The 27,255-nt window shown below is 33.7% G+C and overlaps 1 protein-coding gene across 7 annotated transcripts in view; it reads right to left on the reverse strand.

The window, feature by feature from the left end:
* LOC127728084 (N-chimaerin-like) overlaps nucleotides 1-17,159 on the reverse strand; it is a 43,450-nt gene extending 26,291 nt beyond the window's left edge. The window contains exons 1-3 of one of the 7 annotated variants that reach the window (XM_052235293.1): nucleotides 15,438-17,159; nucleotides 8,743-8,878; nucleotides 194-235 (exon numbers count right to left, since the gene is read on the reverse strand). In XM_052235293.1, coding sequence (XP_052091253.1) covers nucleotides 194-235; nucleotides 8,743-8,818 — 118 coding nt within the window. In that variant the 5' untranslated portion in view covers nucleotides 8,819-8,878; nucleotides 15,438-17,159. Of the gene's footprint in view, nucleotides 1-193; nucleotides 981-1,074; nucleotides 1,301-3,654; nucleotides 3,675-3,901; nucleotides 3,922-8,618; nucleotides 8,641-8,680; nucleotides 8,703-8,742; nucleotides 8,879-15,437 lie in introns of those variants that run through there. The other 6 variants (XM_052235295.1, XM_052235294.1, XM_052235297.1 and 3 more) reach the window with 6 other exon arrangements.
* Nucleotides 17,160-27,255: the final 10,096 nt, after the last annotated feature.

Raw genomic sequence — 27,255 nt, forward strand, 5'->3', positions numbered from 1 at the left:
ATACATCAGGCCATTGTTTTTCTCTTTTAATTTGTATCCTGTTGCCTTTTATAGCTTACTTTCAGTATGGTTTTTTGCTTATTGTCGAAGGCCATACAATGACCTGTAATTGTTTACATCCTTGTCCTATAGTCAATGGTGGACGGTTGATTTTTAGACTCTTATTGTCTATTAACCCCTTATAAATACTTACAATATGTTTTCCAAGTAGGTAAGGGTTGACTTTCTCCTCCATCTGCAAGGACAGTAAAATAATCATGTTTAGTTTCCCTTAAAGTAACTCCCCCAGTCCTAGGAGAATCTTCAACTATACGAAACATTGTCTGTCTTTAGTTCTATTCTTATTCCTGTACACTAAATTTAATCCATTGATCATTTGTAGAGACAAATGCAAAGATCATCATTTTCATTGTCTGAAGAACGATGTATAATTGTAAAAAGAAGTATGCGGATTAAATTAAATATTACTTGTAATTTCTTCTTTCCACAACAAAGAACACCTTATGCAAAATAAAATCCAAATATTTTGTTATCAATGGCGAAACCAGTGCAAAGTATCTTTGTTTTTTAATCATATGATACTGTCATCTCATTCACTTCCTGGTTCACAATAGATTTATCAACTTCAATAATCTTGATCTTAATGACATTCAAAACCACAAGTATGAATAATCCTTAAACTCAAAAAAACATTCAAGTTATAATTTTATCTCTGTATGTATGCACACAGTTATCGCTAAATAAATATTTGTCAACGCATAAAATGTGACCACAATCACATCCTTTACAGGCAGAAATAACTATCAACAACAAAAACCCTATCCGGTCCATGTACAGACAAAAGTTTCATGGATCACAACAGGTAATATTTCTATTTCCTTATGACTTGAATTTTAACTTAATATCATTTACTTTTAAGAAGGGTTATTGAATTTAGAAATAGTCTTAAAGGCTTTGTGTACATTCACTTCCTTGGCTATGTATTTGTTAATGTAAAAAGAAAAACAGAACACAAAAGATGTCCATCCAGGTATAAATGTAACCCTTTAAATTCCTATTATGCACATACTTTACCCATTTATAAAACTGTTGATGAATTTACACAAAAAATGCCTTATTTATTCCACATTCCAACAAACAATAATCCTGAAATACATCTACAACCAGGTCAAGTTAACGGAACAATTAATCAGATCATTTTCACATCCTTTAATTGTATCAATTATTTCATATGTGGTGATTTTAATTACAGAATAGTGAGTTTAGTATTAGTTAAGGTAATGTTCAATCATTGTATGTCATACAACCCTCAGGTAATGAGTAAATATCAAAAGCTTAAAGGCATTTAACAAGACATGTTCATCAGATGTTATATGTTATATATTATCTTTATTAACAGATTAATGGTGATGATGATTCATTTGTATAAGTGTAGAAACATGTCTATATTTAGAACTAATCACAAATCATAGCCTTTGTCATCATTTTTAAACCAAAAATTAAAACTGATAGGACAGGAATATTTTTGTCCTTAAAGATCATGATAGTACTAAACGATCATTTTTTTTCAGAAACTTTTGTTTTTAAATGTACTAACTTTCCCATAACTGGCCTCCAATGTTGTTGACTTCCTTGAGTTAAGTATAAACTGGGCCTTAAAGGATAGAAACAATGGTGTATTTGTTTGTTTTGTACAAAATAGGGAAGTGATGGATTACTTTTATTACTGAATATCATTTCTGCTCACCTGATATATTGATTACAAACAAAAAGGACAGGTAATATGTTTACTTTATACCTGTACATTTTATCCTGGTCAAAGCTGGTTTAAGAGGACAAAAAGCACGTGGTAAAACTTTTATTTTAGAAGCCTTTCTTCATCCATGTCTTGTTTTGGGGTACCCTGAACAATTTAAATTTCTCAAATGGTCACATGTGTAATTGAGTCAAATTTTTATATTTATACAAGGTGAATTAAATGGTTTTGAAGAGAGCCAACCTTTTCTTTCTTTATTACAGTGCGAAATTCAATCTAAAGTATTTTATTGTTCAAAAATCATGATCAGCGTACATTTAAATAAAGCAAAGCCTATTCAAATCCTTTCCCATACAACATGAATTGAATAATCCGATAATATTTTAATTACTGGTAATATATTTCTGATAAGATATAGACCATTTATTATTACAGAGTAAGACATGTATGTATAAAACTCATGCTATTTTTATACTATTGAAAGTTATATACATCAGTTATGTCCTACAAATATTTGCATTATGTTAAAAAGGCCTATTATAATGACATTGCACTGTTCTTTTCTTTTTTCTGTTCTTTACTTACCTGCTTAGGCAATACATGTTTCTTCCTATAATTATTTATACACTTCATTATCTAATTTAACATACTTTACACAAAAATTTTAGCTCGGAAAATATACATGTAGTACATTTGTAAGAAAAAAATAATTCTTCAAATTCTTCATATAGAAGTAAGCTTTTTTCTCAATGCTTTCTAAAAGCTTATTGCAGACTCTCTTTCATAGAAAAGAAAATATGGATTCAAAGTCTCTATCTAGTAACAGCTTGAAATAACTATAGATGGTCATGTTATATAAGTGAATTCTTATAATAAACATAAGTTTTTAGTTTTTTATGGTGTAAGGAAGATAACTCAATTTATTGAAATGTAAGTTACCCATTATAAACACATTTTCACATTTGTGTACTATTTCACATACATAAATAATGGTAGATCTATTAATAACATTGGGACTGTTATGACATTGTGGATCAGACTAATTATAACTCTGGTAAATCAAGTTAAAGTTGACTGTTAAACACTTCTGCATTGTCTCATTTGATCCTTTTATGAGGTAATTCAGGCTAGTGTTGCCAAATGTTTAGTTTTCTGTTAAGTTTTAGGATTTTGATATTGCTTTTTTATTTGACTGTTGACTTGAGATTTTGTACCCCCCTTTTTATATCCTTTCAATTTTTTTTATAATATAAGGACCAAAATATCATTGTGAATTAGACTTACAGTTACTGTGATAGGTCATGTAATAATAAAGGGACTGTTGTGACCCTGTGGATTACACTTAAAGTTACTCTGATAGGTCATGTTATAATACAAGGACTGTTGTGACCCTGTGGATTAGACTTACAGTTTCTCTGATAGGTCATGTTATAATACAGGGACTGTTGTTACCCTGTGGATTAGACTTACAGTTTCTCTGATAGGTCATGTTATAATACAGGGACTGTTGTTACCCTGTGCATTAGACTTACAGTTTCTCTGATAGGTCATTTTATAATACAGGGACTGTTGTGACCCTGTGGATTAGACTTACAGTTTCTCTGATATGTCATGTTATAATACCGGGACTGCTGTGACCCTGTGGATTAGACTTACAGTTATTCTGATAGGTCATGTTATAATACCGGGACTGTTGTGACCCTGAGGATTAGACTAAGTTAATCTGATAGGTCATGTTATAATAACAAGACTGTTGTGATCATGAGGATTAGACTAAGTTACTCTGATAGGTCATGTTATAATACCGGGATTGTTGTGACCATGTGGATTAGACTAAATCAATCTGATAGGTCATGTTATAATACAGGGACTGTTGTGACCATGTGGATAAGACTTACAGTTACTCTGATAGGTCATGTTATAATAACAGGACTGTTGTGACCATGTGGATTAGACTAAAATACTCTGATAGGTCATGTTATAATACAGGGACTGCTGTGACCATGTGGATTAGACTAAGTTAATCTGATAGGTCATGTTATAGTACCGGGACTGTTGTGACCCTGTGGATTAGACGAAGTTAATATAATCTGATAGGTCATGTAATAATAAAGGGACTGTTGTGACCCTGTGGATTACACTTACAGTTACTCTGATAGGTCATGTTATAATACCAGGACTGTTGTGACCCTGTGGATTAGACTTAGTTACTCTGATATGTCATGTTATAATACCAGGACTGTTGTGACCCTGTGGATTAGACTTACAGTTTCTCTGATAGGTCATTTTATAATACAGGGACTGTTGTGACCCTGTGGATTAGACTTACAGTTTCTCTGATATGTCATGTTATAATACCGGGACTGCTGTGACCCTGTGGATTAGACTTACAGTTACACTGATAGGTCATGTTATAATACCGGGACTGTTGTGACCCTGAGGATTAGACTAAGTTAATCTGATCGGTCATGTTATAATATCAGGACTGTTGTGACCCTGTGGATTAGACTAAGTTAATCTGATAGGTCATGTTATAATAACAAGACTGTTGTGATCATGAGGATTAGACTAAGTTACTCTGATAGGTCATGTTATAATACCGGGACTGTTGTGACCATGTGGATTAGACTAAGTAAATCTGATAGGTCATGTTCTGATACAGGGACTGTTGTGACCATGTGGATAAGACTAAAATACTCTGATAGGTCATGTTATAATAATAGGACTGTTGTGACCATGTGGATTAGACTAAAATATTCTCATAGGTCATGTTATAATACAGGGACTGCTGTGACCCTGTGGATTAGACTAAGTTAATCTGATAGGTCATGTTATAGTACCGGGACTGTTGTGACCCTGTGGATTAGACTAAGTTAATCTGATAGGTCATGTTATAATACAGGGACTGTTGTGACCCTGTGGATTAGACTTACAGTTTCTTTGATATGTCATGTTATAATACCAGGACTGTTGTGACCCTGTTGATTAGACTTACAGTTTCTCTGATAGGTCATTTTATAATACAGGGACTGTTGTGACCCTGTGGATTAGACTTACAGTTTCTCTGATATGTCATGTTATAATACCGGGACTGCTGTGACCCTGTGGATTAGACTTACAGTTACACTGATAGGTCATGTTATAATACCGGGACTGTTGTGACCCTGAGGATTAGACTAAGTTAATCTGATATGTCATGTTATAATATAAGGACTGTTGTGACCCTGTGGATTAGACTTAGTTAATCTGATAGGTCATGTTATAATAACAAGACTGTTGTGATCATGAGGATTAGACTAAGTTAATCTGATAGGTCATGTTATAATACTGGGACTGTTGTGACCATGTGGATTAGACTAAGTTAATCTGATAGGTCATGTTATAATACAGGGACTGTTGTGACCCTGTGGATTAGACTAAGTTAATCTGATAGGTCATGTTATAATACCGGGACTGTTGTGACCCTGTGGATTAGACTAAGTTAATCTGATAGGTCATGTTATAATACAGGGACTGTTGTGACCCTGTGGATTAGACTAAGTTAATCTGATAGGTCATGTTATAATACAGGGACTGTTGTGACTCTGTGGATCAGACTTACAGTTACTCTGACATGTCTGATATGTCATGTTATAATATCGGGATTGTTGTGACCATGTGGATTAGACTAAAATTACTCTGATTGGTCATGTTATAATATCAGAACTGTTGTGACCCTGTGGACTAGACTTACAGTTCCTCTGATATGTCATGTTATAATACCAGGACTGTTGTGACCCTGTGGATAAGACTTACAATTTCTCTGATAGGTCATTTTATAATACAGGGACTGTTGTGACCCTGTGGATTAGACTTACAGTTTCTCTGATATGTCATGTTATAATACCGGGACTGCTGTGACCCTGTGGATTAGACTTACAGTTACACTGATAGGTCATGTTATAATACCGGGACTGTTGTGACCCTGAGGATTAGACTAAGTTAATCTGATCTGTCACTTTATAATATCAGGACTGTTGTGACCCTGTGGATTAGACTATGTTAATCTGATAGGTCATGTTATAATAACAAGACTGTTGTGATCATGAGGATTAGACTAAGTTACTCTGATAGGTCATGTTATAATACAGGGACTGTTGTGACCCTGTGGATTAGACTAAGTTAATCTGATAGGTCATGTTATAATACCGGGACTGTTGTGACCCTGTGGATTAGACTAAGTTAATCTGATAGGTCATGTTATAATACAGGGACTGTTGTGACCCTGTGGATTAGACTAAGTTAATCTGATAGGTCATGTTATAATACAGGGACTGTTGTGACTCTGTGGATTAGACTAAGTTAATCTGATAGGTCATGTCATAATAACAGGACTGTTGTGACCCTGTGGATCAGACTTACAGTTACTCTGACATGTCTGATATGTCATGTTATAATACCGGGACTGTTGTGACCATGTGGATTAGGCTAAGTTAATCTGATAAGTCATGTTATAATATCGGGATTGTTGTGACCATGTGGATTAGACTAAAATTACTCTGATTGGTCATGTTATAATATCAGAACTGTTGTGACCCTGTGGACTAGACTTACAGTTCCTCTGATATGTCATGTTATAATACCAGGACTGTTGTGACCCTGTGGATAAGACTTACAATTTCTCTGATAGGTCATTTTATAATACAGGGACTGTTGTGACCCTGTGGATTAGACTTACAGTTTCTCTGATATGTCATGTTATAATACCGGGACTGCTGTGACCCTGTGGATTAGACTTACAGTTACACTGATAGGTCATGTTATAATACCGGGACTGTTGTGACCCTGAGGATTAGACTAAGTTAATCTGATAGGTCACTTTATAATATCAGGACTGTTGTGACCCTCTGGATTAGACTAAGTTAATCTGATAGGTCATGTTATAATAACAAGACTGTTGTGATCATGAGGATTAGACTAAGTTACTCTGATAGGTCATGTTATAATACCAGGACTGTTGTGACCATGTGGATTAGACTAAGTTAATCTGATAGGTCATGTTATAATACAGGGACTGTTGTGACCATGTGGATAAGACTAAATTACTCTGATAGGTCATGTTATAATAACAGGACTGTTGTGACCCTGTGGATTAGACTAAAATACTCTGATAGGTCATGTTATAATACAGGGACTGCTGTGACCATGTGGATTAGACTAAGTTAATCTGATAGGTCATGTTATAGTACCGGGACTGTTGTGACCCTGTGGATTAGACAAAGTTAATATAATCTGATAGGTCATGTAATAATAAAGGGACTGTTGTGACCCTGTGGATTAGACTTACAGTTTCTTTGATATGTCATGTTATAGTACCGGGACTGTTGTGACCCTGTGGATTAGACTAAGTTAATCTGATAGGTCATGTTATAATACAGGGACTGTTGTGACCCTGTGGATTAGACTTACAGTTTCTTTGATATGTCATGTTATAATACCAGGACTGTTGTGACCCTGTTGATTAGACTTACAGTTTCTCTGATAGGTCATTTTATAATACAGGGACTGTTGTGACCCTGTGGATTAGACTTACAGTTTCTCTGATAGGTCATTTTATAATACAGGGACTGTTGTGACCCTGTGGATTAGACTTACAGTTTCTCTGATATGTCATGTTATAATACCGGGACTGCTGTGACCCTGTGGATTAAACTTACAGTTACACTGATAGGTCATGTTATAATACCGGGACTGTTGTGACCCTGAGGATTAGACTAAGTTAATCTGATAGGTCATGTTATAATATCAGGACTGTTGTGACCCTGTGGATTAGACTTAGTTAATCTGATAGGTCATGTTATAATAACAAGACTGTTGTGATCATGAGGATTAGACTAAGTTAATCTGATAGGTCATGTTATAATACTGGGACTGTTGTGACCATGTGGATTAGACTAAGTTAATCTGTAAGGTCATGTTATAATACAGGGACTGTTGTGACCCTGTGGATTAGACTAAAATACTCTGATAGGTCATGTTATAATACAGGGACTGTTGTGACCCTGTGGATTAGACTAAGTTAATCTGATAGGTCATGTTATAATACAGGGACTGTTGTGACCCTGTGGATTAGACTAAGTTAATCTGATAGGTCATGTTATAATACAGGGACTGTTGTGACCCTGTGGATTAGACTAAGTTAATCTGATAGGTCATGTTATAATACAGGGACTGTTGTGACTCTGTGGATTAGACTAAGTTAATCTGATAGGTCATGTCATAATAACAGGACTGTTGTGACCCTGTGGATCAGACTTACAGTTACTCTGACATGTCTGATATGTCATGTTATAATACCGGGACTGTTGTGACCATGTGGATTAGGCTAAGTTAATCTGATAAGTCATGTTATAATATCGGGATTGTTGTGACCATGTGGATTAGACTAAAATTACTCTGATTGGTCATGTTATAATATCAGAACTGTTGTGACCCTGTGGACTAGACTTACAGTTCCTCTGATAGGTCATGTTATAATACCGGACTGCTGTGACCCTGTTGATAAGACTTGAAGTTCCTCTGATGGGTCATGTTATAATAACAAGACTGTTGTGACCTCGGGATTACACTTAGTTACTTTGATATGTCATGTTATAATACAGGGACTGTTGTGACCATGTGGATTAGTCTTACAGTTGATCTGATACCGTATGGCATGTTATAATACAGGGACTGTTGTGACCTTTGGATTACACTTACAGTTACTTTGATATGTCATGTTATAATACAGGGACTGTTGTTACCCTGTGGATTAGACTTACAGTTTCTCTGATATGTCATGTTATAGTACAGGGACTGTTGTGACCCTGTGGATTACACTTACAGTTACTCTGATATGTCATGTTATAATACAGGGACTGTTGTGACCCTGTGGATTAGACTTACAGTTACTCTGATATGTCATGTTATAATACAGGGACTGTTGTGACCTTGTGGATTAGACTTACAGTTACTCTGATAGGTCATGTTATAATATCTGGACTGTTGTGACTTTGTAGATGATTTAGAAGTCTTCCTGTCCATGTCTTCATCAGATCTGAGATCCTCATCCTATAACAGAGGTTCTCTCATGGTTTCTTAAATCTGAAATAAAATTTGCACAAATTTTCACACTGATGAATCAACTAATTTGTAATGATCTAATTTTTTCCTTCTTGGATGAAAATTTGAGATCTGCTGAGACTGGAAAATATAGGCTGTTGGCAGCAGATTTTGCCAGTTGCTCTCAATTATTGAAAACATTGCAATATCTTCAAGTAAATGAACTATTTGTATTGGTACATGTATTTACATTCCTTAAATGTCAAGTACTGAACCTGTTGATTTATTTCTGATACTGGACATTTTTTTCCTAATAGTTTTTCGAAATATAGGTCAGGTCGCAAATACCCAACAGATGTGATTTTTTCAGAAGCTCAGTCATCCTCACAACAACCAAATTAAAATCAACAGATCTACATGTAAATTAGACAAATCCAGAACTAAAAAGTTTGTAATTGGAAACAAAAGACTTATATATTTTCCAGCAAGATACTAATGTGAATCATTTTAAAAGTTGCATGTGATGTCATGCTAAGCATACCCCATCTTGTAATTTAAAGAATCACAAAGGATACGAAGGACGAAGTAGGCATTTGATAAATTCAAAAAGTGCTGACTAAATATGAAGTCATTCTGTTTAGTTGTTACTGAGAAAAATGTGACAAAAAAAGGGATTACCATATAGCATCCACTCTAGAATAGGGATTTAATTACTGAAAGTAAAAAGAAGACTAATTCAATGAAGCTTCCCGTATTAATAGCTGCCATAAAATTTGCATTTCAAAAATTTGTATTAGTAAAAATTATGTCAATGGATATGTCATGTTTAAACAAATGTCAGAAAATGATAATAATCTATGACGGTAATGGGAGTAATTATTATTCTAACTCTGATTTTTTACATGGACATGAATAATAATTTTTACAACATGATGCGAGTCAGCTAACATGACTAAATTCCAACAAAGCGGAATGAATTTTTAATTGAATTATAATCTGAAGTTATTAGTTCCACAAGAAAAACAAAAGCTGCTGATTAACATAAACAAAAGTTAATAAGGGGGAAAGACTTACATTTTTAATGTTATTCTATAAACTAACACAAAGAGGGTTAAAAATAACATGTATGATATGAACATGTAGATTTTTAGAGTTATTCCCCTTTATACATAATAACAGACTCTAATGACTTCTATTCTTATTTATTTAAATTTCTTTTCGTTGAGGCATGGGGTTTTTCCCTGTGTTATAGTTATGTAGTTGTATAACTTGTTTTGTGATATAAATATATATGGGTAATATACATGTATGCAAGTGAAATACTTCGGCGGTTTAAAAGGTGGGGTTCTGTTAGATTATATAAATACATTTTTGGGGTGTCACTTCATCGAAAGGTGCTCACAGTAACTACGACAGTTAGTTTGCAGTTATTGTCTCATATTAATGAATGGTTATAATATTAAGTATAATTTCAGTCCATTCAAATGTATTGGATAATTTTGTTTGTAAAAAATTTGAATATTGTTATAATATATCGATTTTGTTATTAAACATTGTTTGCATGGTCAGGGAGAATTTAAACTAGAAGTTTATTTGACAGTATCAAATTACATATCCCTGATACTTAAAGAGATGCTCTTCATATTTAAAAAGATGGAGCCACTCTTCCTATTTTGTAAAAGACAAATTTTGCAATTATTTTTCAAGGTTTTAAAACATTGTCAAAAAATTAACATAAATATAATTTCAACAAATCTTAGAGAATCTAAGAACACTCTGTGCATCTTTCCCATTAAAAATTTTTCAATTACATCATATACAAATAGAATTAATATATACGTTTGTTCCTGTACAGGGTGTTAATTTTTTTAATTTCAGTTTCAATTAATTTTACTTGATCTTATAGATAAAAAGCCCTTTTAGTAGCTGGCAATTAACCACAAATTAAGTGGCAACATGTTCACATATTATCTTTTAACTATCTAACTATCATCACTATCAGCATGAACTGGAGCCAATTTTAGAATTGTTTTGCAATAGAATTATCTCTGCTACTGATAAAACTTTTATCAACAATGTATTTTGCCTAAAAACTGTACATATCTATCAGAATGTATTATTCATTAATCTTGATAAAGCACATAAATCTTTCTTTTAATTTATCAAGAACAGATGTGAATTGTCTTGGAGCATTCCAGACAAGTGCATGTTAACAAATGTCAGGCCCCTTCAAATGTTTTTAGCTAACAAATGCCACGTAAGTATTTAATGCATAGCATCTCTAAAATTTCCAACTATAAAGTTTTTACTCTCATTGAATAGCAAGTACAGAAAAAAATATACTTTGCCTTCAGATATATATATACATCTTACAATCAGTTAAATCGTCAGACTTTCGTGACAATTAAGTGAACCACACTTGTAGAAAGTAGGATCCACTTCTAAACAGATTTCAAAATAAGTGTAAATTTCCTGCATTCTGTCATTGTTATCGTGAACACTACCATTAAAACTAGGCTATATATATATATATATATGTAGCAAATCTTTGAATAAACCACTGAAAATTAAACTCTGACTGGCCTAGTTATATCCTATGTTTATATTCAAAGAGGGTTACTGGTATTAAAAAACTGGTCAGCTGTTTTTTTTTTTGTACTTAAAGGCAAATTTCTCTTACAAATGCTAAAGAAAGTAAAAGAAACTATACAATACAAAAATATAACTGCAAACACAAAAAAACCTTTAAAGTTCTGTTATCTACACCATGTTTGTGCATATCTTTTTTAGCAATTATATATATATCACATTTTTTAAATATTATTATTTGTTTTTTTAATGAAAGGGTAATAATTTTCTAGTTTTAGCCATGTTATTAGTACAAAGAAAATACAGATAATTTGTTGACCTTGAAATTTTTAAAAAGCAAGCTATATAAACAAAACATTGAGTTAAATTGATAGTGTAGGTCACTATGTAGAAAAACTATATTTCAGACTTACTGTAAGAATTATTTAATATAAAGAATTACCGTTATGAAAAACTATAACACCTCGAATTCCCTAATAGAATTTCTACACAATAGTTTGAATCAAATATATAAAACGCAAGTCTGCCAAGTCTGAATTACATTTGGTACTTACTTCTAGTGGAAGGCAGACCAAAGTGGACTACTTTATAAAAATAAGAAGGTGTGGTATGATTGCCAATGTTCTTTGTTCTTTCTAAACTTTAACATGTTTAACATTATGTAGATGCAAGGACATGCACTCCATTTACAGAATATGAAATTTCATTTCAGCTATTTCTATTCAACACTCTAAACTTTTTGTAAGGATGTGCACCTCTAGAAAAGTAATCAGGAAAAGATATATAAGAAGAGTTTTCACAATTTATTGTACAAAACATTTTTTTTCAGGAAAATGCAAAGTCATGACAGTGGTTGATTTCTGGATCTGTAGCTTCATCTCAAGATTCCAGCACCATAAAGAACCTTTTAATAAACTTGAAATGGTTGTATGATTTGAATTTATATTCAATTGAAGATTTCTTGCTGTTGTGCAATACACTGTGCTGTTGCTGTTGACAATTTCTTAAATCTTGAGGGGAAAAAAATTGACCCCCCCCTCCCCCCAAAAAAAAATTTTTTTTACCCTCCTCCAACAAAAATAATATTTGAAGAGAATTTTCTTTTGGGAAAAAAATCCCCCCCCCACAAAAAAAAATTTTTTGTTACCCCCCCCCCCCCCCCTTCCAAAAAAATTAATTTTGAAGAAATGTTCTTTTTGTAAAATGTGGTACAAATTAAGAGACATTCATACACTTAAACACAAGTTAATAATAATAATAAATTGTCTGAAAACTAGAAAAATGCTTGTTTTAGACCATTTTTGGCCCCTAATTCCTGAACGGTTTGGGCAATTACCCCCATAATGAATCCCCACCTTCTACTTGTGGTATTGAACCTTGTGGTACAATTTCAGAGCAATCAAAATACTTATACACAATTATTGTCCTAAACGGTTGGGACCATCACCCTCAAAAACAAACAAACCTTCCTTTTGTGGTATTGAACTTTTTGAAACCAAATTTCTTTGGACGACGCTGACAACGACGACGTGATACCAATATAGTTATACAACCTCAAAATTTTTTGCAGTCGTATAAAAAGCTTGGAGATAAGGATTTTACATGGATAAAAGTAAACAATCAAGGGCCAAATAATGCATTTAGCACTCTTAGAGACTTTTACATTTATAGTCAATTGGATCTTCCAACACAGGTGATATCCTTACATGATCACATACATGTAGATACATGTATTATTAATCAGCTGCGCCACGAGCGCATGATACGCCTGTTGTCTTGTGAAAAAAACATAATAAATGTTTTTGGAATAACACGGGGGCTGTAAAGGAAGTCATGCTAAGTATATCCTGACTCATTCCTCTGAAATCCCGCTTTATTTAGTGGAGCTGTTGGTGGGATGTATATGGAAACCCGTCGAAACATAAGCGTGTAAACTTTTAAGCAATAGAGATACGGCGCGAAATGTGACCAAAAAAGACTACCTTTTTTACCAAACAAAAAGTGTACCTTTTTTACCAAAAAGCTCAATAAAAAATCGATAACTCAAAAATAAAATAATCATCACGAAAAAGTATACGACGCGACATGTGCAACCCCCCCCCCCCCCCCTTTATTACAAAATAACTCTCAAATAAAATTTTGAATCATCACCAAAAAGTATACAGATCTTTAGATTAATATAACTAAGAAGTGTGTAAAGTTTTAAGCAATAATCATAAATCGTTTTTGAGATACGGCGAGACATGTGAAAAAAACACACCCCTGTTTTAGTTTCAAAGTCCTGTAACTCAAAAAGTTTAAATCTTATTTTCACCAAAAAGTATACAGATTGTTTGACCATCATAAGAAACAACTACCGGTATGTTAAGTTTCATGAAATTTGGATAAGTTGTTCTGAAGTAACGGTGCGACATGTTTATGCCGGACAGACGGACGCCGGACATTTGTATACCATAATACGTCTCGTCAAAATTTTTACAGGCCTATAAAAACTGAACATCATTTGAGACTTGTTGCTGTTCAAAATCAAATCCCTTTCATCATTTATCCTGCCAGGTGCAAATATTACAAAAAATGAGAAAATTTTAAAAACACTGAGACACTCTTTTCTATTTTTTGTTGCAAATTTCTAAACTAAAACATTAATTGACAAAAATATGCACCAAGCCTAAATTCTTATCTTAATTCCAAGATAGTCGGTTTTACTATGTCCAATTTCCTTTTCCTTTTACACACAAAAATTCAAATGATAACATCCCAACTATGCAATGTTACACTGCATGAAAATATTAATATATGGGCGATGCCATCTGTAGGTTTTCATCAGGGGGAGGGGGACAAACATGAAAAAAGCATGGTTGAATTTTTAAAGTGAATTTGAAAAAAGGGTGAAGTGGGGGAGGGGGGTCCTCCAAACTAGGCAACGATTGGATTTGGACATGAAAAAAGTCTATGTATTATCCATATACATGTACATGTATGTAGCTCCATAAGATGGGCCCTCAGGCCCCCTGCCCACACACACCCTAAATCCACCTCTGACCCTGTACCCACGAAATCCATGAAAATTGGTATCCAACGAACAATAATAAATCCACAGTACTTCAACCACTTGGCCACCATGGACCCCTAAAAATTTTGAACACAAAAACATACATGTAGATGGAACATCTTTTTTCATTCATAAACTTACTTTGAAAGATAGTGAAGATCAACATGCATCATGTGTATACAAGTGCACTTTACAATGTTTTCCACAGTATAATAAATACATTCCATTATCAAATCTATTCAGAAAGCACTATGGTCTTAGGTCCTGGGTAGTACATGTACATTGCATATTTCATTTTACTGACATCCTGTCTAAATTCTTCAAAATGTAACAAAAAATCAAATGACAGAGTCAGATACAAATTTTATGAACTACAAATTTCTCAAGTATACTGTACATGCTGTAATGTATATTAATAGGGGACAATATTGGACCCTGCTTTACATGCTTCTGCTTCTGTCGTTTGGTGGCCAACATCATTCTTGATTATTCTGCCACTTCATGTATCGTAATGTTATGATGTGCATGTATGTCCAATTATGTTGTTGCAAAGAATGATGTATTCTAATTAGAGGACAGTCATGCCATGATGGCAGTTAACAGCTTTATCCAATATATATTGGAAACACAGCTAGAATATATTTAACATCTATACTCTTAATTCTCGATATAACAATTTCACATACAATTTTTTAAGAGAAATAGGACTAATTAACAGATTAACACTTTTGTAGTTCTGACCTGTACTAGAAAAGATTGTGGTTGTTTAATAAGGAAAAATAGAAAATGTTCAATACTGAATAAAATATGTTGAAGTTAAGTAAATTATTCATCATTAAAGTCATGATATGAATCATAGTAACATTATTTCCAGCACCAAACATGCATATATAGTACAACTGTACAACTGAGCAAAGCAAAAGTAATCGAAAATCCGACTTTCAAGCCCAAAAGACTTACTTTGAACAATCCTAGATTTCACTGCAATGTATCATATGTTCCTTTTCTTAAATTATGCATATGTTACCAGAAAATTGTTCTAAAAATAACAAGAGATCTACGATAATAAATTAGTCATTCTTCTCAAAATGCATTATTGTCTGTAGCTAGCAATGAAGAGCTAAAGAAAGGGAGATGATTTGGCGGGGATTTTTTAAATTGATTGAATCCGTAAAATTAGGAATAAGTCTTATTGGTTTCCCCCGACACCCCGAAGGTATATAATTAGGGTCATACTAGAACCAGAGACATATTTACACATGTGTATATATGTATATATGTCTCTGCTAGAACATACTAGAAAGTAGTACGAATGTTAAACAAAATAGTTCCTACGCATAGTAGTGTAACTTTGTCCAAAAGTAAAAGAAATTGGATAAAAAATTGATATCAAATGAAAGGCTCTACGTCATGGGATCACTGTATAACCCTTGATGAAAATTTCTCATGAATAATAAAATAAATATGAAATAATTATGATAGGGGACATATTTGCCTTGTTGCTCGGATCAGAAGAACCTGTTTTTTTACTACCCAACTTTCGGGCACCTAAACTGGACCCCTGTTGTGTTCACTTATCGCTACACTAACTGTGCGAAGCTTTAGATGGAATGGCGGACCAGTTTATCGGGAACCATGCAGTGCGCTCTTTTATGCAATTAAAGATATGTTGAGTTTTCCTGCACAGTCAGGTCAGGATAAAATATTTTTGCTATGAAATGACTGCCACTTTATTTGAACTTAAGACAAATTAGCTGTAAATGCTTAAAATTGCGTAGTGGTTTTATTCCAGAAAACACATTCGAAGCACGTGCGTGTCTGCGGTTCTGCAGAATTCTTTCTTTCTTCACTCCGAAAATACACAAAAAAAGCAAATGTTTAAGTAGACTAGACACATATGCAATATCTTCACGATTTGATTATCTGACACAATGGCTTTAATATGCATGCAACATTTGCCACTGGACGTTAAGCAGAAAACAATCAACTCAATCCACTATACTTGATACAAAGAAAAACTGACAGTGCTTAGCCTATCAGATTTATATAATAATTTTTTTTTCAGCCATCAGTGCACACGGAAAATTAAGTGCTGCATTGAATGAAAGGAGATGTGAGGTAAACGTCAATGAGACAGCAACCCAAAAACAGAAATAACCAAAAAGACATCTAGAAGCAGACGTGTAATCTTCAACAACAGACAGATGTTCTAACAATAAGTCACAAAAGTGCTATCAGATTTATATTTTTTTTTTCAGCCAGCAGTATACACGGAAAATTAAGTGTGAAATAGAAGGAGAATCAGACTGGTGTGGGTTATACCATGTTTTATGGAACAGCAGCCCTACGACAGAAAGAACCAAAAAAGACCATCTTGATGCAGACATATAGTCTTCGACAAATAGACAGATCACCACACATTGTCAATATGTCTCGCTCTTAATTGTCTCGATTCCATGAAAAATATATTTAAATTCAACAGAAACAATCAAAGATCTGCTCTTAACACTCAATTCTCTAAATATATGGGGAATTGACATTACGATCTGACATATATACGACCGTCAACGACAACGTTCCTGACGTGGGACACATACACGTTAAAGAAACTGCATGTCACGGGGTTAATATATTATTTTTTTTTATATATCTACCATCCCCCTTTTATCTTACACCAGTAACTGGGAGAGATATAGGACTAGTTGCATCTAAGATTTAATCCCGTCGCCTCAACGTACATACGGGTTTCACTCAGTCCCGACGAGGGCTAAGTTCCCAACAGAACTAGACAGTAACTACTAGACTGCGGTTAGTTTACGAATCTTGCCAAGCAAACTTATATGTAAAATTTATTTCATGAAAAAGGTACAATAATACGGAAATATATCAAATTTTGCAAAATTTGTATTTGTTATCAGGAAAAAGCCATGATAAAGAATCATTTCAAGATTGAGTTGATGTTTAAAATTTTTTGGCACTATTCAATTTTAATCTGTGCAGACCACAACTTCAAAATAGACGAAAAATGGCAAAAACCTTACAAACGTATATAATACGTATATAACGATCCAGATTTTTGCCAATACCTTCTCTGAGGAAATTTTGCAAATTGTGTACTATATAAGGGTTTCAAACCCTATACATCGTATGCTTACCTTTGAAAGATGTAGCTTGTTTTGTTACGTATTATGTATGGAAAACAATTTTTTTTTGTGTTTTTCTTTTACTTTTGCTTTTTGCATTGTTTTGGTATTTTTTTTTAAGAAAAGGGGGGTGCCTTGAAACATATTTTTCAAATGATAAACATCAGCTAAAAAAATGCGAATTATTTTCAATATTTAGTAAATATAGGTAACAACTTTTTGACACATAAAATATGAATATGAATAAAAGGAGATGCAAGGTATACATCAATATGAATAAAAGGAGATGCAAGGTATACATCAATATGAATTAAAGGAGATGCATGGTATACATCAATATGAATAAAAGGAGATGCAAGTTATACATCAATATAAATAAAAGGAGATGCAAGGTATACATCAATGTGAATAAAAGAAGATGCAAGGTATACATCAATATGAATAAAAGAAGATGCAAGGTATACATCAATATGAATAAAAGGAGATGCAAGGTATACATCAATATGAATAAAAGGAGATGCAAGGTACTAGTATACATCAATAAAACAGCTAGCCAACAACACAAAACTGAACGGTATGTAATTCGCTGTTTTTACTTTATAAGATTATCAGTTCAACTTTACACCACTTTTCACGTGCAAGGGGTGAAGTTTTAATTATGACAGCATTATATATAGTAAAGTATCTTAGCAAAAAACTTAGAATTTAAGCGAGGGAATTTCCTTAGCGCAAGCTTTCGTCAAATAGTCGAGTTACGGTGTTGTGCAATGCCGTCAATCTGAGTAGATGTACATTTTATATCACAGTATAATATCGGCAACAGACGAAGAAACAGCACAATTTCATCAGAAACGATTAAAACTGCTAAAGTCTGCATGTTTTCAGTCGAAGTCAGAGTCACACTGGCATAACAAATGTCGTAAGTCGAAGTTGACGTCAGTATGGTACCAGATGTAACGGAACTGTTCAGAAACAAACCACTTAGTTGACCATGAAAAGAGGAAATCAAATTAGCCAATCGTCCTTTGAAAAAAAGGGAGAGGATCTAAGAAATCGATTTACACTGCAGTGAAGAATAAAATGTTAACACTGACGAGGAAACAGTTAAAGTGATTACACCAGACAGAATATTGCAAAACAAAGACAATTGCATATTGAAAACGGCTCTTTTTAGAGTCATAAAAACATTTCAAAAAGAGTCTGACTATTGTTGATATAAAAACATATAATCACGAAAGAAGGAGAGTTTTTTTTTTTGTTTTTTTTTTTTTTTGGTTTGGTTATTTTCCTCTTCGTTTAGTTTTTTGCTTATTTCTATTTGTCTCCAGCAAATTAGTAAGACTTACGTAGAGCTGCCGGCTAATTTCCCAAAACTGTGTGCGTTGATTCCTTTGTGTTTCGCCCGACACCCAGAAGGTATATAATTCGGGCCCGGTGACAAAGAACATACTAGAAAGTAGTACTTATGTTAAACAAAATAGTTCCTACGCATTGCTGTAACTTTGTCCAAAAGTAAAAGAAAATGGATAAAGAATTGATATCAAATGAAAGGCTCTACGTCTTGGGATCACTGTATAACCCTTGATGAAAGTTTCTCATGAATAATAAAATAAATATGAAATTATGATAGGGGACATATTTGCCTTGTTGCTCGGATCAGAAGAACCTGTTTCTATACTTCCCAACTTTCGGGCACCTAAACTGGACCCCTGTTGTGTTCAGTTATCGCTACACTAACTGTGCGAAGCTTTAGATGGAATGGCGGACCAGTTTATCGGGAACCATGCAGTGCGCTCTTTTATGCAATTAAAGATATGTTGAGTTTTCCTGCACAGTCAGGTCAGGATAAAATATTTTTGCTATGAAATGACTGCCACTTTATTTGAACTTAAGACAAATTAGCTGTAAATGCTTAAAATTGCGTAGTGGTTTTATTCCAGAAAACACATTCGAAGCACGTGCGTGTCTGCGGTTCTGCAGAATTCTTTCTTTCTTCACTCCGAAAATACACAAAAAAAGCAAATGTTTAAGTAGACTAGACACATATGCAATATCTTCACGATTTGATTATCTGACACAATGGCTTTAATATGCATGCAACATTTGCCACTGGACGTTAAGCAGAAAACAATCAACTCAATCCACTATACTTGATACAAAGAAAAACTGACAGTGCTTAGCCTATCAGATTTATATAATAATTTTTTTTTCAGCCATCAGTGCACACGGAAAATTAAGTGCTGCATTGAATGAAAGGAGATGTGAGGTACACGTCAATGAGACAGCAACCCAAAAACAGAAATAACCAAAAAGACATCTAGAAGCAGACGTGTAATCTTCAACAACAGACAGATGTTCTAACAATAAGTCACAAAAGTGCTATCAGATTTATATTTTTTTTTTCAGCCAGCAGTATACACGGAAAATTAAGTGTGAAATAGAAGGAGAATCAGACTGATGTGGGTTATACCATGTTTTATGGAACAGCAGCCCTACGACAGAAATAACCAAAAAAGACCATCTTGATGCAGACATATAGTCTTCGACAAATAGACAGATCACCACACATTGTCAATATGTCTCGCTCTTAATTGTCTCGATTCCATGAAAAATATATTTAAATTCAACAGAAACAATCTAAGATCTGCTCTTAACACTCAATTCTCTAAATATATGGGGAATTGACATTACGATCTGACATATATACGACCGTCAACGACAACGTTCCTGACGTGGGACACATACACGTTAAAGAAACTGCATGTCACGGGGTTAATATATTAATTTTTTTTATATATCTACCATCCCCCTTTTATCTTACACCAGTAACTGGGAGAGATATAGGACTAGTTGCATCTAAGATTTAATCCCGTCGCCTCAACGTACGTACGGGTTTCACTCAGTCCCGACGAGGGCTAAGTTCCCAACAGAACTAGACAGTAACTACTAGACTGCGGTTAGTTTACGAATCTTGCCAAGCAAACTTATATGTAAAATTTATTTCATGAAAAAGGTACAATAATACGGAAATAATTATATCAAATTTTGCAAAATTTGTATTTGTTATCAGGAAAAAGCCATGATAGAGAATCATTTCATGATTGAGTTGATGTTTAAAATTTTTTGGCACTATTCAATTTTAATCTGTGCAGACCACAACTTCAAAATAGACGAAAAATGGCAAAAACCTTACAAACGTATATAATACGTATATAACGATCCAGATTTTTGCCAATACCTTCTCTGAGGAAATTTTGCAAATTGTGTACTATATAAGGGTTTCAAACCCTATACATCGTATGCTTACCTCTGAAAGATGTAGCTTGTTTTGTTACGTATTATGTATGGAAAACAATTTTTTTTGAGTTTTTCTTTTACTTTTGCTTTTTGCATTGTTTTGGTATTTTTTTTTAAGAAAAGGGGGGTGCCTTGAAACATATTTTTCAAATGATAAACATCAGCTAAAAAAATGCGAATTATTTTCAATATTTAGTAAATATAGGTAACAACTTTTTGACACATAAAATATGAATATGAATAAAAGGAGATGCAAGGTATACATCAATATGAATAAAAGGAGATGCAAGGTATACATCAATATGAATTAAAGGAGATGCATGGTATACATAAATATGAATAAAAGGAGATGCAAGTTATACATCAATATGAATAAAAGGAGATGCAAGGTATACATCAATGTGAATAAAAGAAGATGCAAGGTATACATCAATATGAATAAAAGAAGATGCAAGGTATACATCAATATGAATAAAAGGAGATGCAAGGTATACATCAATATGAATAAAAGGAGATGCAAGGTACTAGTATACATCAATAAAACAGCTAGCCAACAACACAAAACTGAACGGTATGAAATTCGCTGTTTTTACTTTATAAGATTATCAGTTCAAATTTACACCACTTTTCACGTGCAAGGGGTGAAGTTTTAATTATGACAGCATTATATATAGTAAAGTATCTTAGCAAAAAACTTAGAATTTAAGCCCTTGATGAAAGTTTCTCATGAATAATAAAATAAATATGAAATTATGATAGGGGACATATTTGCCTTGTTGCTCGGATCAGAAGAACCTGTTTCTATACTACCCAACTTTCGGGCACCTAAACTGGACCCCTGTTGTGTTCAGTTATCGCTACACTAACTGTGCGAAGCTTTAGATGGAATGGCGGACCAGTTTATCGGGAACCATGCAGTGCGCTCTTTTATGCAATTAAAGATATGTTGAGTTTTCCTGCACAGTCAGGTCAGGATAAAATATTTTTGCTATGAAATGACTGCCACTTTATTTGAACTTAAGACAAATTAGCTGTAAATGCTTAAAATTGCGTAGTGGTTTTATTCCAGAAAACACATTCGAAGCACGTGCGTGTCTGCGGTTCTGCAGAATTCTTTCTTTCTTCACTCCGAAAATACACAAAAAAAGCAAATGTTTAAGTAGACTAGACACATATGCAATATCTTCACGATTTGATTATCTGACACAATGGCTTTAATATGCATGCAACATTTGCCACTGGACGTTAAGCAGAAAACAATCAACTCAATCCACTATACTTGATACAAAGAAAAACTGACAGTGCTTAGCCTATCAGATTTATATAATAATTTTTTTTTCAGCCATCAGTGCACACGGAAAATTAAGTGCTGCATTGAATGAAAGGAGATGTGAGGTACACGTCAATGAGACAGCAACCCAAAAACAGAAATAACCAAAAAGACATCTAGAAGCAGACGTGTAATCTTCAACAACAGACAGATGTTCTAACAATAAGTCACAAAAGTGCTATCAGATTTATATTTTTTTTTTCAGCCAGCAGTATACACGGAAAATTAAGTGTGAAATAGAAGGAGAATCAGACTGATGTGGGTTATACCATGTTTTATGGAACAGCAGCCCTACGACAGAAATAACCAAAAAAGACCATCTTGATGCAGACATATAGTCTTCGACAAATAGACAGATCACCACACATTGTCAATATGTCTCGCTCTTAATTGTCTCGATTCCATGAAAAATATATTTAAATTCAACAGAAACAATCAAAGATCTGCTCTTAACACTCAATTCTCTAAATATATGGGGAATTGACATTACGATCTGACATATATACGACCGTCAACGACAACGTTCCTGACGTGGGACACATACACGTTAAAGAAACTGCATGTCACGGGGTTAATATATTATTTTTTTTTATATATCTACCATCCCCCTTTTATCTTACACCAGTAACTGGGAGAGATATAGGACTAGTTGCATCTAAGATTTAATCCCGTCGCCTCAACGTACGTACGGGTTTCACTCAGTCCCGACGAGGGCTAAGTTCCCAACAGAACTAGACATTAACTACTAGACTGCGGTTAGTTTACGAATCTTGCCAAGCAAACTTATATGTAAAATTTATTTCATGAAAAAGGTACAATAATACGGAAATAATTATATCAAATTTTGCAAAATTTGTATTTGTTATCAGGAAAAAGCCATGATAAAGAATCATTTCATGATTGAGTTGATGTTTAAAATTTTTTGGCACTATTCAATTTTAATCTGTGCAGACCACAACTTCAAAATAGACGAAAAATGGCAAAAACCTTACAAACGTATATAATACGTATATAACGATCCAGATTTTTGCCAATACCTTCTCTGAGGAAATTTTGCAAATTGTGTACTATATAAGGGTTTCAAACCCTATACATCGTATGCTTACCTCTGAAAGATGTAGCTTGTTTTGTTACGTATTATGTATGGAAAACAATTTTTTTTGTGTTTTTCTTTTACTTTTGCTTTTTGCATCGTTTTGGTATTTTTTTTTAAGAAAAGGGGGGTGCCTTGAAACATATTTTTTCAAATGATAAACATCAGCTAAAAAAATGCGAATTATTTTCAATATTTAGTAAATATAGGTAACAACTTTTTGACACATAAAATATGAATATGAATAAAAGGAGATGCAAGGTATACATCAATATGAATAAAAGGAGATGCAAGGTATACATCAATATGAATTAAAGGAGATGCATGGTATACATCAATATGAATAAAAGGAGATGCAAGTTATACATCAATATGAATAAAAGGAGATGCAAGGTATACATCAATGTGAATAAAAGAAGATGCAAGGTATACATCAATATGAATAAAAGAAGATGCAAGGTATACATCAATATGAATAAAAGGAGATGCAAGGTATACATCAATATGAATAAAAGGAGATGCAAGGTACTAGTATACATCAATAAAACAGCTAGCCAACAACACAAAACTGAACGGTATGAAATTCGCTGTTTTTACTTTATAAGATTATCAGTTCAAATTTACACCACTTTTCACGTGCAAGGGGTGAAGTTTTAATTATGACAGCATTATATATAGTAAAGTATCTTAGCAAAAAACTTAGAATTTAAGCCCTTGATGAAAGTTTCTCATGAATAATAAAATAAATATGAAATTATGATAGGGGACATATTTGCCTTGTTGCTCGGATCAGAAGAACCTGTTTCTATACTACCCAACTTTCGGGCACCTAAACTGGACCCCTGTTGTGTTCAGTTATCGCTACACTAACTGTGCGAAGCTTTAGATGGAATGGCGGACCAGTTTATCGGGAACCATGCAGTGCGCTCTTTTATGCAATTAAAGATATGTTGAGTTTTCCTGCACAGTCAGGTCAGGATAAAATATTTTTGCTATGAAATGACTGCCACTTTATTTGAACTTAAGACAAATTAGCTGTAAATGCTTAAAATTGCGTAGTGGTTTTATTCCAGAAAACACATTCAAAGCACGTGCGTGTCTGCGGTTCTGCAGAATTCTTTCTTTCTTCACTCCGAAAATACACAAAAAAAGCAAATGTTTAAGTAGACTAGACACATATGCAATATCTTCACGATTTGATTATCTGACACAATGGCTTTAATATGCATGCAACATTTGCCACTGGACGTTAAGCAGAAAACAATCAACTCAATCCACTATACTTGATACAAAGAAAAACTGACAGTGCTTAGCCTATCAGATTTATATAATAATTTTTTTTTCAGCCATCAGTGCACACGGAAAATTAAGTGCTGCATTGAATGAAAGGAGATGTAAGGTACACGTCAATGAGACAGCAACCCAAAAACAGAAATAACCAAAAAGACATCTAGAAGCAGACGTGTAATCTTCAACAACAGACAGATGTTCTAACAATAAGTCACAAAAGTGCTATCAGATTTATATTTTTTTTTTCAGCCAGCAGTATACACGGAAAATTAAGTGTGAAATAGAAGGAGAATCAGACTGATGTGGGTTATACCATGTTTTATGGAACAGCAGCCCTACGACAGAAATAACCAAAAAAGACCATCTTGATGCAGACATATAGTCTTCGACAAATAGACAGATCACCACACATTGTCAATATGTCTCGCTCTTAATTGTCTCGATTCCATGAAAAATATATTTAAATTCAACAGAAACAATCAAAGATCTGCTCTTAACACTCAATTCTCTAAATATATGGGGAATTGACATTACGATCTGACATATATACGACCGTCAACGACAACGTTCCTGACGTGGGACACATACACGTTAAAGAAACTGCATGTCACGGGGTTAATATATTATTTTTTTTTATATATCTACCATCCCCCTTTTATCTTACACCAGTAACTGGGAGAGATATAGGACTAGTTGCATCTAAGATTTAATCCCGTCGCCTCAACGTACGTACGGGTTTCACTCAGTCCCGACGAGGGCTAAGTTCCCAACAGAACTAGACAGTAACTACTAGACTGCGGTTAGTTTACGAATCTTGCCAAGCAAACTTATATGTAAAATTTATTTCATGAAAAAGGTACAATAATACGGAAATAATTATATCAAATTTTGCAAAATTTGTATTTGTTATCAGGAAAAAGCCATGATAAAGAATCATTTCATGATTGAGTTGATGTTTAAAATTTTTTGGCACTATTCAATTTTAATCTGTGCAGACCACAACTTCAAAATAGACGAAAAATGGCAAAAACCTTACAAACGTATATAATACGTATATAACGATCCAGATTTTTGCCAATACCTTCTCTGAGGAAATTTTGCAAATTGTGTACTATATAAGGGTTTCAAACCCTATACATCGTATGCTTACCTCTGAAAGATGTAGCTTGTTTTGTTACGTATTATGTATGGAAAACAATTTTTTTTGTGTTTTTCTTTTACTTTTGCTTTTTGCATCGTTTTGGTATTTTTTTTTAAGAAAAGGGGGGTGCCTTGAAACATATTTTTTCAAATGATAAACATCAGCTAAAAAAATGCGAATTATTTTCAATATTTAGTAAATATAGGTAACAACTTTTTGACACATAAAATATGAATATGAATAAAAGGAGATGCAAGGTATACATCAATATGAATAAAAGGAGATGCAAGGTATACATCAATATGAATTAAAGGAGATGCATGGTATACATCAATATGAATAAAAGGAGATGCAAGTTATACATCAATATGAATAAAAGGAGATGCAAGGTATACATCAATGTGAATAAAAGAAGATGCAAGGTATACATCAATATGAATAAAAGAAGATGCAAGGTATACATCAATATGAATAAAAGGAGATGCAAGGTATACATCAATATGAATAAAAGGAGATGCAAGGTACTAGTATACATCAATAAAACAGCTAGCCAACAACACAAAACTGAACGGTATGAAATTCGCTGTTTTTACTTTATAAGATTATCAGTTCAAATTTACACCACTTTTCACGTGCAAGGGGTGAAGTTTTAATTATGACAGCATTATATATAGTAAAGTATCTTAGCAAAAAACTTAGAATTTAAGCCCTTGATGAAAGTTTCTCATGAATAATAAAATAAATATGAAATTATGATAGGGGACATATTTGCCTTGTTGCTCGGATCAGAAGAACCTGTTTCTATACTACCCAACTTTCGGGCACCTAAACTGGACCCCTGTTGTGTTCAGTTATCGCTACACTAACTGTGCGAAGCTTTAGATGGAATGGCGGACCAGTTTATCGGGAACCATGCAGTGCGCTCTTTTATGCAATTAAAGATATGTTGAGTTTTCCTGCACAGTCAGGTCAGGATAAAATATTTTTGCTATGAAATGACTGCCACTTTATTTGAACTTAAGACAAATTAGCTGTAAATGCTTAAAATTGCGTAGTGGTTTTATTCCAGAAAACACATTCAAAGCACGTGCGTGTCTGCGGTTCTGCAGAATTCTTTCTTTCTTCACTCCGAAAATACACAAAAAAAGCAAATGTTTAAGTAGACTAGACACATATGCAATATCTTCACGATTTGATTATCTGACACAATGGCTTTAATATGCATGCAACATTTGCCACTGGACGTTAAGCAGAAAACAATCAACTCAATCCACTATACTTGATACAAAGAAAAACTGACAGTGCTTAGCCTATCAGATTTATATAATAATTTTTTTTTCAGCCATCAGTGCACACGGAAAATTAAGTGCTGCATTGAATGAAAGGAGATGTAAGGTACACGTCAATGAGACAGCAACCCAAAAACAGAAATAACCAAAAAGACATCTAGAAGCAGACGTGTAATCTTCAACAACAGACAGATG

Source organism: Mytilus californianus, unplaced genomic scaffold (assembly GCF_021869535.1).
Source record: "Mytilus californianus isolate M0D057914Y unplaced genomic scaffold, xbMytCali1.0.p SCAF_2, whole genome shotgun sequence".
NCBI lineage: Eukaryota > Metazoa > Mollusca > Bivalvia > Mytilida > Mytilidae > Mytilus > Mytilus californianus.